The sequence below is a fragment of the Cryptomeria japonica genome, chromosome 1 (genome assembly GCF_030272615.1).
Source record: "Cryptomeria japonica chromosome 1, Sugi_1.0, whole genome shotgun sequence".
NCBI classification, from domain to species: Eukaryota; Viridiplantae; Streptophyta; class Pinopsida; order Cupressales; family Cupressaceae; genus Cryptomeria; species Cryptomeria japonica.
Window position 1 is genome coordinate 709,467,004 of NC_081405.1, and position 17,250 is coordinate 709,484,253.

The 17,250-nt window shown below is 33.8% G+C and overlaps 1 protein-coding gene across 1 annotated transcript; it reads left to right on the plus strand.

Moving 5' to 3' along the window:
- The first annotated feature begins 13,405 nt into the window (after positions 1-13,405).
- LOC131062475 (3-dehydrosphinganine reductase TSC10A-like) lies at positions 13,406-15,612 on the plus strand. Its single transcript, XM_057996138.2, has 4 exons — positions 13,406-13,655; positions 13,735-13,998; positions 14,277-14,424; positions 15,240-15,612. Exons 1-4 carry the CDS (start codon positions 13,446-13,448, stop codon positions 15,548-15,550), a joined length of 933 nt encoding a protein of 310 aa, XP_057852121.2. The 5' UTR covers positions 13,406-13,445; the 3' UTR covers positions 15,551-15,612.
- The last annotated feature ends 1,638 nt before the right edge of the window (positions 15,613-17,250 follow it).

A 17,250-nucleotide genomic window follows, 5' to 3' on the forward strand; every position in this document is an offset into this window, starting at 1 on the left:
TTGATATTTATCCTAATTCAATGTGAGCACCTTAGAACCATTACAAATACATATCAAGGATATCATGCTAGGTTTGGTATTCAGATGATAATATTTCATGGTATAAAGCATAGGGTCCTTTTTAGGTTTAGATAGTGATAACTTGTGTACAACATGATTTTGATAATCTTAGATATCACACTTGTATCAGTTCTTTATATCCCAAACCACTATATTATACTAGTGATAAACCCTTAAGCAAATTCATATACGAGGATAACCTGATAGAATAAAGATCTCAATTTTAGGATACAGTTACTAAATTAAGAGTAGTAATATTCATAACGTCTATTTACAATGTGACAATATGTGAAGCCCCAATATAGCTCCAATTGTATTTGACTAATATGATCAAGTATCATGATCCTATTAATTTTTGGTAATAATCTCTATTTGAACATGTTATGCCTCAATAAGACCATACAAGATTATTTAAAAAACTTCAAAAGACATAACACCATAGCTATAAACTTTCTCCAAACAAAGTCGATACATAAATTGACTCTAGAGGGTTGACAACACTATATCTGTCTATATAAGCTTCTGGATTTGATTGTGTGAGCTTTTTTGCATCAATGTTTTGGATCACACTTTGTGATCCATCATCTGGATTATTTTTCTCCTTGTTCTCTCTCTTTGCTTTCATCTTGATGATGGATCACAAAGTGTGACTTGAAACGTTGATGCAAAAAAGATCACACAATAAAATCCAAAAGCTCATATATACATACAAAATGATTGTGGAAATCTACTAATATTGAACACTATATCTATTGAATCAACATCCAAGTATATACATCTAATTATAATATATTGTTAATATTTGAATACCCTTTATCATCTAATGCAATCCATTACTAAAATGGTTGTAGTTGACAAAATATGAAATATTCACCCTAGCGACTTATAACTAAATATGATATTATTTGTAAACGATAGGATATCAAGGGATGTTATACTTTATGATTGTAATTTGGTTTATCTCTTAATCTTTATAAAACCATTGAAATAAATGATAGTCTCATTTTATTTAATCATGCAGTAATATGGTACAAGTCCCCTAGTTCAATTAATAGTTTGAATGATACTTAAGAGTTCTATAGACATTGTGTAACCATATATTACTTATACATATACTCCCATATTTGAACTGGATTATCCAAAAGAACCAATTTGTAATAATGTTAACATATAGATACAATATAGTTTTAGTTCATAAATTGGATAATTATTCATACTTTCCATTTATACTAAATATGACCTTAATGATCAATGTAATGTTGGAGTACAATACCACTGAGAGGGGGGGTGGAGTGAATTAGAGGTATATCAATTTCATCAAGACCTTAAAATAGGTATACTCAGAATCAACAACTTTGGTAGACATTATTAAGACATCACTCTGAAAGGGGGGAGGGGGGCGAAGTGAATTAGTGGTATATCAATTTCATCAAGACCTTAAAATAGGTATACTCAGAATCAACAACTTTGGTAGACATTATTAAGACATCAACACAAACCTTTAACAAGACTAACATGAATAGTAAGGCAACTTCTATGAAGCATCATATATGAACACCATGATAACTTCTGCTGAATTAACATAGGCATCATGACAACTAAACTGACAGATCAATATCAAGGATACACCAACACAATATTATAAAACAATTTGTGATAAAGATTGACTATGAACATAACACATTCGAGCAAGGATATCCACTTAACCATAATACAGAGATTAGAGATTAACTGTAGTTTGATTGACCATAATGAAGATGAGCAAAGAATATCATTCTAAATAGTGATATATGACTGATATGTATTCATGCAGACCAAACCAACTATAGACAAGGTGTACTCGAAAATGCCTCACTGACTTATTTAGAAAATGGCTCACTGGCAAAGCCTCACTGGCTTTTTGTTTTACACTGAATGTATCTCAACTTAAACAAGTATAGAGTTTCATCTCCGTGTCTTTTCAAAGCATTTCCTAAATATCTCATTATTTGAGATTCAGGAACAAATATATATACACATACTGTTTATACAGAACCTTGTTACAGCAACATGATCATAGTATGCATGTAATGCAATAATACAGTCAAATTGCTTTATACAAAGCTGTGTATATGAACCCTCAAAATGAAATGTCACTGTACATAAAATATTATGATAAACCCCTGTATAAAAATCCTCAAAGAATATTTCTTTAAAACCCCCCTTTTTCTTTTCACAGTTTCCAATCTATCTCTTATCATCTGAAATCAAAAGAGAACCGCAATTTATACTTCAAATCTCACAAAGAAACCTGAGATAGACTGTATACAGATTGTAATTCGAAACAGAACCTTAACTGTCACCAATAGAGCCCAAAACTAATCCTTGTTTACAACTGTCATCATGGAACCCCAAATGTTTCGACAGAAATCATAATCAATCTACAATTATCCATAAAGAACAATAACTTCACTTCCATAAATACTTCAAACGAATTGTAACAACTTCCTTTTCCAAACTGAAACACAAATCCAGTTTCAAAAAGTGTTGTCCAAATAACCACCACACTGCCATGTTTTCCAGCTCCAAGTCTAAATCCACTGTGATTACAAACCAACCCAGCTGCATTCGAACTAATACTTCTTTTACACTGATTTCAGACATAAAAATCTTTGGAGACCATAATGTTCTCTGAGCCATGAATCATGACAGTATTTTAGCCCATACGCCTAGGTGAATAGTGTTGAATGAAAAAATAAGAATGTAGGCATATGATGTTAAAAATAAATCACCATGATTTAGAAACATGGTCACAAGTAACTCTGTTTATCAAGCACAAGTCTTAGCAAATGCTTATTCTATTATAATCCTTGTACCCCTTTAAATATTAAAGACTTTATTAACCTTGTGCAAAATAAGCAATTAATGACTTTAAAAATGACGCTAATAAGTCATCAACTCTTATTAGAAATAATGATCAATAAAGTATTAATACTATGAGGACCACATAGATATAATAAGTCAAATAACAATGTTCCAAGGGAGATAACATCTTGCATACACGAAGCATCATTATACTATAAAGTGAACCTCTTTGTCTACTGAAAACTTTGTATCAATCAAATATCGAAGACCATACTGATAATGAGAGATGATATCCAAGAATCAAACTGTGCCAATAACATCAGAGTCTAAATATCACTGTAATTGTCATTTGTCAGCCACTGTCATGTAACAAATCAATGAATGCGAATGCTAAGCAAGAGATATCATAACAAAGCCATATCGATGGACCAACTGAAATAGAGTGATATCATATCAAAGCATATCAATGCTCAATGCTATACCAACTAAATATCAATCAACTGAATACCTGATACAATTGAACACCTGATACCTATGCCTTTGGGTGTCTTTGACATCAAGGGCAACCACAAGGGCAACAAATGAAGGCAACAAACTCCATCAGGGCAACAACTGAAGGCAAAAAATTCCCCCTTTGGCCTTGATGGAAAAACACTCAAAGCACCCTCTCCCTTTTTGCATCAAGCGACAAAGGTCTGCACAAATATATCACAGTACCCTATCAAGAAATGAGTAGAAAGACAGTAGAATAACTGTGCCAAGAACATCATAGTCTAAATATCACTGTCATTGTCATTTGTCAACATATCACTATCATTGTCATTTGTCAGCCACTGTCATGTACAAATCAATAGCTGCTCCAAAACAGCAGTATGGAGTTAATAACATGAAGGTTAACGCATGTTATACACTATTGATTTTGCAAACAACAGTTATGAATTTTTTACTTGTCAATATCACAGTATACGAATTGATGGTTTTGAAACCAGAATAGCTGCATCCCAAATCAATGTATGCCAATGCCAAGCAAGAGATATCATAACAAAGCCATCCCGATGGACCAACTGAAATAGAGTGATATCATATCAAAGCATATCAATGCTCAATGCTATACCAACTGAATATCAATGAACTGAATACCTGATACAATTGAATACCTGATACCTATGTCTTTGGGTGTCTTTGACATCAAGGGCAATCACAAGGGCAACAACTGAAGGCAACAAACTCCATCATGGCAACAACCGAAGGCAACACGTAAGACATATGAAGATACTACATAACATGATTATATAGTGTTTCATTGCCTACAAAACACAAAACTTCTGCAGAGACTCTCTGTTTCCAATTGAACATTATGATTGCAACAAAGAAACAAACTAAATTCACATCATATCTGCAACAACATATTCATGGGCTCATAACAGCCTCTCTTACAAAAATATTTTGAATTCTAACTCTGTTCTATGCCACAATCCATACTCCCCACAGCCTCTACTTGCGACGCCTCTATGCATAGACACTTAACTTGCAGCCACTTCTCCCCTATCGATCCTTCTTCCTTTGTCCTCTAACTTTTTATAGCATTCCTTAGCCTGCATCGATTCATTGTTAATAATGTGAAGCCCAACCAGCAGCCTACCTACGGAGGCTCTTGGCCTTCTAGTTGAAGGCTTTTCTTCCTTTAAATAATATTCATTTTGCTGCTTGTAACATGTACATTTTGACAGAGATTACTATAATTCTCCTGCTCTTGAATGTGGATGTAGGTATTTGTCGAACTATTATAAATTCTGTGTTAATCTTTTGTGTTTGATTTTTTCTGTATTTTTCTGTTATTTAATCTTTCACATTTCTCTTCAATTGGTATCAGAGCTCGGGTGAAGCTGATTGGAATTCATTAAAGAATTTCCGGAACAATGGAAGAAGTGAAGATAGAGAAATTTGTAGGGCAGAATTTTGGACTGTGGAAAGTACAGATGGAGTTGCTGTTAATTAAACAAGATCTTTCTCTCGTGCTGGAAGGGAAAGCTAAGAAACCAAATTCAATGATGGATGAAGATTGGGTAAAGATGGACAAGAAAAAAAGGGCAACAATTTTCCTTTCGCTATCCAGTAATATTCTTTTCAATGTCACAGCTAAAAAGACAACAAAGGAGTCATGAGAAAAAATTGCGGACATGTATGAAATGGCATCAGCTGCAAACAAAGTCTTTATCATGAAAAAATTATATAGTCTAGAGATGAGGGAAGGAGGGATTATAGAAAATCATCTCAATGAATTTAATACCCTTATCAATCAAGCGATTTCAGTTGGAATGACGCAAGATGACGAGAACATAGTTGTTTTATTGTTATGTTCTTCACCAAGCAGCGGGGATGGAGTTGTGACCGCAATAAGCACTTTGGTGTTAGACAAAAATAAATTGGTTTTTGATGATGTTGCAGCTACTCTTCTTAGTGAGGATATGAGAAGAAATAATCAAGAGCCTGCATCTGGTGATGCCTTAACCGTGGTGAGTATTGACCATAGGGGAAGAAGTCATGATAGAGGCAGAAATAATTTTAGAAGGAGATCCAAGTCTGCTAAAAGATCAAATTCCAGGGGCAGAAATGGAGAATGTTGGTTTTGTGGTAAGATTGAACACACAAAGAAAAATTGTCGGTCTTACAAGAAGGCACAAGAGAAGGTGCGGGACATTGAACCCAATGCCGCATATGATAAAGACGCCAGTGTTCTAGTTCTTTCAACCATTGACACCACTTCAGATTCGTGGGTGCTTGATTCCGGTGCATCCTACCATGCCACTTCATGCACAAAGGCATTCATAAAATACCAAGAAGTTCAATTTGGAAACGTCTTTGTAGGCAATAATAAAGCTTGTGAAATTATTGGCGAAGTTGACGTTTTGTTATTGCTGGAAGGTGGAAAACAATGATTGTTAAAATATGATAGACATGTTCCAAAATTGAAAAGAAATTTGATATCCATTGGTTATCTTTTTGCACAAGGACTTCATGTTCATTTTCTTCCGGATACTTGGAAGGTAACCCAGGGAACCATGTTAATGGCCAAGGGTGACAAATTGGGCAGCCTCTACATATTTGAGGGTCGTGGTGAAGTGGGAGCTGCAATGGCAATTGAAGACAATGAAGCGGGTCTTTGGTATCAAAGGCTTGGACACATGAGCAAGAAAGGGCTCAATGTTATGCTCACAAGATATCAACTTTCGAGTCTCAAAGTTGTGGATTTAGCTTTTTGTGAACATTGTCTTTGTGGCAAACAAAAGCGAGTTAGTCTTTTGAAGGGTGGACGTGACATGAGGTCAACCCCGTTGGAACTAGTACATTCGAATGTCTTCGGTTTGATTGAGATAACTTCTTTGGGAGGTGCAAATTATTTTGTTACCTTCCTTGATGATTGTACAAGAAAAGTTTGGATTTATATGCTTTTTATAAAATCAGAAGTATTTTCTAAATTCAAAGTTTTTAAAGCTCTTGTTGAAATCAAAGTGGACACAAAATCAAATGTTTACAAATAGATAATGGAGGGGAGTTTTGTTCCTTGGAGTTTGATAGTTTCTGTGCAGATAATGGTATTTGTAGGGTTAAAATTGTTCCCTTTACTCCTCAAGAGAATGGGCTAGTTGAAAGAATCAATAGGACCATCCTTGAGAAAGCTCGATGTATGCTTTCTAATGCTGGTTTAGGTAAAGAATTTTGGGCCGAGGCATGCAATACAATGGTGTCCTATATCTCGCTTGGATTTTGGTATTCCAGAGGAGGAATGGCTGGGTAAAAGAATTCCCTATTCACATATTCGAGTTTTTGGTTGTGAAGCATTCTCACATGTTCCTAAGGAGAAGAGGACCAAATTGGACCCCAAATCATAGAGGTGCATCTTCGTTGGATACGATGAAGATCAATTTGGTTTTAGGCTATGGGTCTAGTTCAGAATAAAATTGTTCGCACTAGAGATGTCGTCTTCAATGAGAAGACATTCCCAACCCTACACACACCAATAGCACCCCATAAAGAATTTGTTCCACTCTCTATTTTTGATAATGATGATTTATAGGAATCAAGCAATTTCAGAGAATTTTTTGATATCTCAAAGGCACAATAGAGTATAGTTTATGGTATCCCTATAAAGGAGATTTTAGTTTTGATGTCTTTAGTGATGCAAATTGGGCAGGTAATGTGGATGATCGGAAAAGCACAACCAGTGGAGCTTTTCTACTTGGAGGAAGAATAGTGGCATGGATGAGCAAGAAACAAATATGTGTTTCTAAATATATAGATGAAGCAGAGTATGTAGCTACATCCATGAATTACACGCAGGCAATATGGATGAGACATGTGCTAGAAGGATTCAAGATAGATATGTCTAAACCGGTGACTATCTATTGTGATAATACAAAGTGCAATAAACATTTCTAAGAATCCTATACTTCATTCCAGAACCAAGCACATTGAATTGAAGTATCACTTCCTAAGGGAAAGAGTTCAAGAAAAAGAGGTGAAGATGGAATATGTGAAGAGTAAAGATCAGTTAGCTGAAATCTTTACTAATCCCTTACCGAAGGCTACCTTGAGTTTCTTAGAGGTAAAATAGGGGTGAGACCCCTACATCAGAAGAACTAGAATGATGGAGATCCATCAATCCTATGGATTTCATGTTTATTTTACAGTAAGGATTGATGTAGGTGTAGGCTACTCCTTTGGGGGAGAAAGTCTGATGTAAAGTTTTGATTTAATGCTCTATTATAATTTTTTTGATTTGAGTAGCAAAGATGATGGAAGAGGCAGCAACAAAATTGAAGACAAGTGATGCATTTACATCTTTGGCATTGTTGTCAAAGGGGGAGAAAAAAAGAAATCAGGTATGGCAGATATGGGAAAAGTAAAGAAATCAGATATGGCAGATATGGGAAAAGTAAAGAAATCAGATATGGCAGATATGGGAAACGTAAAGAAATCAGATATGGAAGTTGAAGGTCAGATTGAGAGAAGCATTGGTTAAGGGGGAGATGACAAGAAGAGGAGAACCAACAAATGATGTGATATTGGCAAGCAAGTTGCAGATGATGATGATACTCTAATTGTATATCTGATTAGTGTTTCTATCAATGCCAAAGGGGAAGATTTTGGCATTTGGCATAATTGATGCAGGTGATACAATTGAAGATGGATGATTGCACCGGTAAAGGATAGAAGTCTATTTGTGATGAAGAGATTGAGATTCTATGAATAGATGACATGATCAGTTATTTGTGTTGTCATTGATGGCAACTGATATCAAGTAATGTTCCTGATGTTCCTGATATTTTGTTTTATCATCTAAGTGATTTGGTTGACCGGAAGACAGGGTTTACCAATAGAGAACTAAAGTCTGTGAAATAGGACTTTAACCAATAAAGCAAAGATGTTTTGATTGAATCAGGTGATTGATGATGATTGGTGATTTGCGATTTAGATGGTGAGCTTGTATCATGGAAAGGTGTATCTGACTGGAACCGAAACTTATGAAGACTACCAAAATGCATGTTTCAAAATTTTGATGAAGTTTTGCTAAGGTTTTAGTAGGGTTTAAGACCGATGAAGAAATCATCAAACTGGTAGTGATTTTTGTTATGACGGTGAACGACAGGGAGTCTACATGAAGTTGGTAACATGACACAACCCGCGTGAAAAGATTTGATTGTTGTTTTGGCACGATTCAAGGAATAATTTCTTGGCAATTAGCGAAACGCTTAGTAGAGTGTTTTGAGGGTTTGACTTTGGTACAAACCAGATTTTTGTGATGGGTTACAATCAACCAATAGTTGATACTGCATTGTAATTTGTTGTATTTGTATATTGATCTATGATGATCTATTATAATTTGAATTATAAATTTATGATGTAATTAGGGTTCAGTGGCCGACCTAGTTGAGATGGCTATTTAGGTAGACACAGTTGATGTTGATGATGTCGGTGGTCTTAGTGAATGTGTTAAGCCATCCAAGTGAAATGTGAGATCTTCCTGAGAGTTGCAGAGTGTTGTGTATAACTGGATCTAATCAAGCAAGAAGAGAAGTGTAAGTAACAAATCCTTTTCTTACTGTTGTTCCCTAACAATTGCAGCAGGTTAATTTCCTTAACCGAGTAGGTCCTAACAAGCCTTAAACATTTAAGTCCCCTAATAGGGAAGCTTTCAAAATATTGTTAAGTCCTCTCATGAGGTTGATTCTAATAGATTATCAAGCTCCTAACCGGGATGCTAGACAAATCCCTTAACCGGGTGACTCCTAACAGGGTCTACTCCTAACCGGGCGTATTGTAAGCTCCTAACATAGCGTACTTCAAAAGAGTACAAATATTTGTGGGTGCCGAATCCCAATGTGTTTTTTCCCTATTTGGGTTTCCACGTCAAAAATCATGGTATTCATGTGTGGAATGTTTTTCATGTGATGTTCTTGTTTATGTTTCATTTCATGCATTATTTCTGAGACACTGGTTATGATGTTTTATCAGAGGTTACCAGTACTGATATGTGTTGGTAGAGAAAGTGTTTTGATTTGATTGATGAGGATATAGAGTTGGTAAATGATCAAATCTATATGATTGCTTTGGTGGTGAAAATATTGGTAAGTGTGGTAAATGATTTGATTAATGTGTTAAAAAAATATGATAAAGAGGTTGTTAGACTTGATTAAAATAAGTTGAGATATTTCTTACATTGTTTCAGATATGATATAAGTTTGATTTTGGGTTCAAAGTAACAATTGGTCTTAATATTGATTCACCCCCCTCTCAGTATTAACCGGATCGTCATAGGATTAACATACACCATGGGTCACATTCTTTTTCCTAGTCTTCTATACCAATGAGGAAGTGAGAAGATGATTTGATGTGTCCCATACCACATTCAGTGTTTGTCCTCATCCCAACAAGGTCAAGTATACCATTTCCAAACCAAGATAGGCACAAAATTATTGTATTAGGTTGTTCTAATTATTACCTACGTATTCTTCACTAGAAGCTTTCATATTTGCAGTCCATTATATGACTAAGAAAACAAGGACATCCATCATTGGCATGACATTGGACCCAATGCCCACATTCTACTACCATAATCCATCATATTGCCTAATTAGTACGACTATCAGTCTGCTAGCATAGTACTCTCCTTGACTATTATCAATCTCAAGCACACCCTCCTTGACTATTGCCAATCTTGAGCATCAATACGATTATCTATAAGCAAGTCATAGAATTTACATTGGTGATCATCTAAAATTGAGAAGGATAGCCTATATATTAGAGGTATACAACCTCTATCTATTCCCTCAAAGGGCTCTTACTCCATTTGTAGCCATAAAAATTAGCATCTGTATCCTTCTCAACACTATAACTGGAAGAGAGGTTCCTAATTTAGAGCAACTAAATCACAATTGATTGATTTAGGAATATATACAAAAACTCCATAGGTCTGAGATTAAATTTCACATGTGCATAAAATTACTTGGATTTGAGACAAGATGTTGTCTACTCGATAGATAAACAAAACACTATAAGGCAGTGAAACCATTCGCTTCATTCAACTTTCTATTCAAAAATATATTATGTATTAAATACAAGTTATCAAGTTTTTGTATCTCTTTCATAACCATCTAATACCTATTTCAGCCCCATTTGAAGCCTAGTGAAAGTAGAAGGTCAAATGAATTAGGAAAAAACCTACAACTTGAGAGTTATCCCCTTGGCTAGACCCCCCCATGGACTTGAGGTCACAAGAGCATCCTTCAACCAAGGACAACTTAAGTACCCACTTCCAAATGGATCAAAATCTCACACAATTCTCCTCATAAGTTTTCTAAAAGGGCACCTACACATAGGTTCCCATAACTAAGGTTTCATTAAGTACTATTATGTCTTACTCCAATAGGGTTACCTTAAATGATTCCCAACACTTAATAGTGTTGAATGAAAATCAGGAAAATTTGACACCATTCCTAATTTAGCAAGCTTAAACTATAACACTTTTATCTAATTGTATCATTATCTCCAATTAGACCTCACCATTGATATTGATCCTAATTCAATGTGAGCATCTTAGAACTATTACAATTACATATCAAGCATACCATGCTAGGTTTGGTATCCGGATGGTAATATAGCATGGTATAAAGCATAGGGTCCTTTTTAGGTTTAGATAGTGATGACATGTGTACAACATGATTTGGATAATCTTAGATATCATAGTTGTATTAGTTCTTTATATCTCGAATCGAGATATTATACTAGTGATAAACCCTTAAGCAAATTCATATATGAGGATAACCCGATAGAATAAATATCTCAATTCTAGGATACAATTACTAAATTAAGAGTAGTAATATTTATATCATCTATTTACAATGTGACAATATGTGAAGCCCCATTATAGCTCCAATTGTATTTGACTAATATGATCAAGTATCATGGTCCTATTAATTTTTGGTAATAATCTCTTTTTGAACATGTTATGCCTCAATGAGGCCATACAAGATTATTTAAACTTCAAAAGACATAACACCATAGCTATAAACTTTATCCAAACAAAGTCGATACATAAACTGACTCTAGATGGTTGACAACACTATATCTATTGGATCAACATACAAGTATATACATCTAATTATAATATATTGTTAATATTTAAATACTCTTTATCATCTAATGAAATCCATTACTAAAATGGTCTTAATCGACAAAATATGAAATATTCATTCTAGCCACTTATAATTAAATATGATGTTATTTGTAAACGGTAGAATATCAAGGGATGTTATACTTTATGATTACAATTGGATTTATCTCTTAATATTTATAAAACCATTGAAATAAATGATAGTGTCATTCTATTTAATCATGCAGCAATATGGTACAAGCCCCTTAGTTCAATTAATAGTTTGAATGATACTTAAGAATTCTATAGATATCGTGTAGCCGTATAAAGCTTATATGTATACTCCCATATTTAAACTGGATTACTCAAAAGAACCAATTTGTAATAATGTTAACGCATGGATGTACAATATAATTTTAATTCATAAATTAGATAATTTGTTCATACTTTCCATTTATACTAAATATGACCTTAATGATCAACAATAAGACAAGATACAACATAACATGATTATATAGGGTTTTCCTCTTAACTTGATCTCAACAACTCTTCAAACTAAATGATCTCTTAATTATAGTATGGGGGTTTGTAATGATTCAATGCCTTTTCGAGTAAGAGGGTGGTGACATCTTGACTGCCATTTCTTGCTAGTGTCCATCATGGTTGTGGATTTGTGATGAGAGTTTGGAATTGCACCATGCATTTCACGCTTGTACACTTGTCGCAACTCCTAGGGTAAGAATTTGATTTCATCACTTTATATCCATGTTTAGCCTATCGAAAACCATCTTTCAGAATGTCTGCTTCAGTATTTTGCACGATAACATGGGCTCACAATTTGTTTTCTGAGAGCAAGCAAATTCTTTGTTTTCTTATGGATGTCCATGCCCTGTTTAAACTTTACAGGCCAGGGTTTCACATCTACCAATTTAATTTGCTTGACAAATCCATCTGTACGTATCTTATATTGGATGCATCGAGGCCTTTGATTCTTTGCTTCTATCAATTCATAAGTTTCTAAATCCATTTCTTGCCCGATTCTATCATGAAACTACATTTCTTTGAGACAGAAACGAAACAAATCCGAACTAAAACCCGCTAATTCATTTTGCTATGTGTAATCCAATCGGCCTTCACTCTATGTTATTCATTATACGATGTGTGCAGTCCGTTGAAACAACAGTTGTGATGCCGAGTCTGCACACAATGATTCTTTAATCCACAAATATAATCATTCCACAAATATTACACTGATGTAGATCCCAACATTCATAACCTGGTGGAAAGTGGCATTTGTCATAATTTTCTTCAAGTTTCTGATGGCTCTTTATCAAATCCCTTACGAGCATTTCCTGCTACCGTGTACAGGTATTCCATGCTTATTAATGGTAGTTAATACTCACTTTCATTTCATTTGTACCATACTTTGCACCTCCAGCACGAGGTTGTGGATGGAAAAGTGAACACCATACCTACTTCTGTTGTGGAGAAAAAAGTACTTCTTAATGGCATATAGAGATGTGACAAATTCAATATGGAAGGAAAAGTACTTCTTAATGGCATATGGAGATGTGACCAGTTCAAAATCAATGGACGAGCGAGATAAAAAAAAATCCTGTGGTAGGTTTTAAAATTCATTTTGGAAGCCAACGTAAGCAATGTTCCACATACTAATATTCAATGGATGAGTGAAACCCTAGAAAGTCGGTGTATTAACATTCAATAGTCTTCATGAACGTATCAACCTAAGTAAAGTCATTCTCACTGCAAAGAGAGAGGAGTTCCCACCTGCAGCAGATATAAATAACTCTGTATGGAACTAGTTGGGTATTCCATCAAAACCTCCTGTTTTCTTCTTTCTTCTTTATTTTATTCCACCAGTTTTCTGATGAAGACTTCATCAGCATGGCTGCAATCTCTGGATGGCAAGCATCTCCTGATAACAGGTGGATCAAGTGGGATTGGGCTTGCCATTGCCAAAAAGGCTCTCTCTGAAGGAGCATTCGTTACACTTGTAGGCAGAAGCTCCACTAAATTGGAGAAAGCAGAAGAAGATCTTGTCAAAGATGGTGCTGCCAAACATAAAATATTGACCAAGGTTTATCTTATTCATTCCTTTTAAGCTAATCTTAAGACTTGAAATCTTGATGTCTAACCTGGTTTTTATATTTGAATAGGTTGCAGATGTGGGTGTTTATGAAACTTTGGCAAAGGCAATAAAGGAGTCTTTTGAATGGAGGGCTGTTGACGTGCTGGTGTGCAACGCAGCTATGTCAAAAATTGTAGTTATGGATGAGAGCAGGATTGAAGATCTGCATGCCATCATTCAGACTAACTTGACAGGGACTGTCAATACTCTGCATGTTGGGATTCCATTGATGAAGCAGAGGAGTGCCCAAACACACATGTCCATTGTTCTCGTAAATTCTCTGGCAACACTGGTATGTTATTGCTAAAACTGTTTGTATGCTTATTACTCACAAATTTTTGAGACTTCATCATGTACTGATATATGCATGCTTCATCTCATAGATAATGATTGTCAGTTCACAATCCTAGCTCAGGCCAAAGTAATGTGAAATCATCCCATAGTTTATGACCATTATAATGTCATTTATTTTAATCTATCTTTCTGTATTATCATATCCAAATAAGTCATCAACTTTTCACCCTTATCTGTTTGTTGATCGCTTCTTTGTGTGTCTTATTCTTTTTGCAGTACCCTTATTACGGTAACAATGTGTACAGAGCAACCAAATATGGTCTAAAAGGACTTGGAGAAGCTCTCAAGCTTGAATTGATGCCTTACAACATCAGAATTAGTATATCCTTTCCAGGGTTTGTGGAGACTCCCATGCTTGATGACTGTAAGTAGCCTCAAATTTCTCTCATTGAGATTAAATTTTGAATTAGATATAAGTAGATATGTCTTTTTGTATCAGTGTTTATGAAAGGGACGTTTGTATCATGGTTTAATTATTACTCCTATTTATTCATGTGGCTTATTTTAAAAATTTATAATAGAAAAATGTTTTTAAGTTTATATTAGTGAATGCAATTTTTGTTTCTAAATTTAACTTTGTAACATTTTGGATAAGAATATTTGAGATTATATTATATGATTTTAATTTTAATTTTATTTTGATGATAGATTATGTAATGTGATAGATTTTAGAATTACTAAAAATGCTTTGATAACAATGAATTGTTTTTGTTCAAGGGGTTGAGTTTAACTGGTTAAAACACTGGGTTCTCACTGTGGAGACCCAAGTTCAATTCCTAATAGGGACATCTAAAATGAAACTCTTCGCTGTGACTCTTGGCCTTCCATAAAAATGGGGAAGGTCTAGAGTCAATCTAATCAAACATAATAATAATAATAATAATAATAATTCAAAATATTGTGGCTTCAGCCTATTATTATTATTTCTGATCATATTACTTATCCATCATCAAAATAAGAATGTGTTTTAGATTGCAAGATTCGAGCTAAAATACTTTTGCGCTCATGTATGTGTATATGTTTCTCTAAGGTTTTATAAAAATATCTTGTACATTCTAGCAATCAAACAAACCATTGATGCAAAGAGCAATATTCAAGCTTGTTTCTTTTTCATGGTTATTAATGTATACTTCAGGTGAGCTTGATTTACTTTTGTTCATACATTTCCAATTTATATAGGTGGCTTGGAAGATGACAAAGATACATTTCAAATTATTAAGGACTCGAGTTTCTATGATCGAAGCCAAGCAGAGACACCAGAGGATGTTGCAAAATATACATTAGAAGGAACAAAGAATGGAGCCTTTCTTGTCACAAGCCAATTCACTGGACTTGCATTATCAACATTATCTCGTGGATCCATGCCTGCAGACTCACTTGGAAGGGCTTTGGTTGAATTGATATTATTTATTCCACTTAGACTCTTTAGCTTCATGGCGGCTTATTATATCTATTATGTTATAGAACATAGAAGTAAGAAGAAACGTTAGAATGCTTTTCTTAGAAGAAAAACTAAGCCTAAATTATGTGCTTATTATTATAAAATAAAGTATGGGTACCTTTTAAAATTATTAATATTTTGTAATTGTGAAATTCACATATTATCTATTTTTTCTATTTATTTTAGACCCAATTTGATTGGGTTGTTCTTAAAATAATTATTAGTGTAGAATATTAAGTGAATTATAGTGTGAAAATCCATAAATATTATTATCCTTGATTATATTTGCATATTTTTATGTGGATTGGTCTCTATTCTATGATTAGACTAGGTTATTTCTACAATTATACAACTAATCTAGGCCTTGAAATCCTAAAATTTAAATTTATATGTGGATCCTTATTGGCTTACTCCATCTAGCTATTATAATATAACTAAAATACAAAATCACTAACTTTTGAGCTAGGGTTCTATATTTAAGAACACACTTTAGTCTCATTTCTTTACCTAAACAACTAAATAATCATCAAGGAGAGCATATGGTTATGGGCATTCAAGATACATTGATAACATAATTAGAGTATCATCACCACATCATCTTCTTACAATATTTGAGATATAAATTGAATGGTTTTTTCTTGTATTCTATCCTTTTCAAAGACTTCTAAATTAGATCATAAAGGTTTGACCAAGGGAGAATATCTTTTCTTGGTAAACTTACCAAAGGCGTTTCTAAATATCAATAATAAGTTGTCACATGTCATATATATAATAATGAGAATATCATAAAACTCAACTTTAGTATAGTTCAAATCCACACATTAGATTTACATCTAAAATTATGGAGATTAGTGTTACTTATTTTCTTCTATATTTTTTTTTTTAAAATTGGATCATAAGGGTTAAACCAAGGGATGAGATCCTTGGATAGTAAACTGTTTAAAGGTGTTCTAAAAATCAATTATAAGTCATTTCAAGTGATATAGATATAATGGTGAGAAGATTAGAGAACTCAATTTTAGTGCAGTTGAAATATTTTGGTTTAGTTAAAATCCACACACTAGATTTAGATCTATAATTATAGAGATTAATATTACACCTTGTCTTCTATCCCTTTTCCAAACAAAATAAATTGGAAAATAAGGGTTTAACCAAGGGAGGATATTATTGCAAAAAGGTGTTCCTAAACACCACTAATAAGTTGTTGCATGTCAAAAATATAATAATTGGAAATCTTAGAATTCAAATTTATTCTAGTTCAAATCTTTGGGTTCAATTAGATTCCACACAAAGATTTAGATCTATACTTATCAAGATTAGTTTTATTTCTTATCTTCTATCTTTTTTCTAAAATTTTCAAACTGGATCATAAGGATTTGCCAAAGAGAGAAGCTCCTTGCATAGTAAACTCCATAGAGGTGTTTCTTTGAAACCAACAATAACTTGTTTCTTCTCATAGACATAATGATGAGAAGATTAAATAACTAATTTATTTTATAGCTAAAATTTATTAGTTAAAATCCACACAATATTTTTATATCTACAATTGAAGAGATTAGGTTTGCTTCATATCTCCTATCCATATTTCATTTATTTTTTAAATTGGATCATAAGGATTTGACTAAGGGAGAATATACTTACATAGTACACTCCTCAAAGTTGTTTCTAAACACTAACAATAAGTTTTCGTATTCTATAGACATAATAATGAGAATATCATAGAGCTTACTGCAATTCAAATTTTTAGGT

Coding starts and splice junctions, on each gene's coding strand:
- LOC131062475 (XM_057996138.2), top strand. CDS start 13,446: ATGAAGACTTCATCAGCATGGCTGCAATCTCTGGATGGCAAGCATCTC. Junction 13,999..14,276: donor TAAATTCTCTGGCAACACTG/GTATGTTATTGC, acceptor TTCTTTTTGCAG/TACCCTTATTACGGTAACAA. Junction 14,425..15,239: donor GACTCCCATGCTTGATGACT/GTAAGTAGCCTC, acceptor CAATTTATATAG/GTGGCTTGGAAGATGACAAA.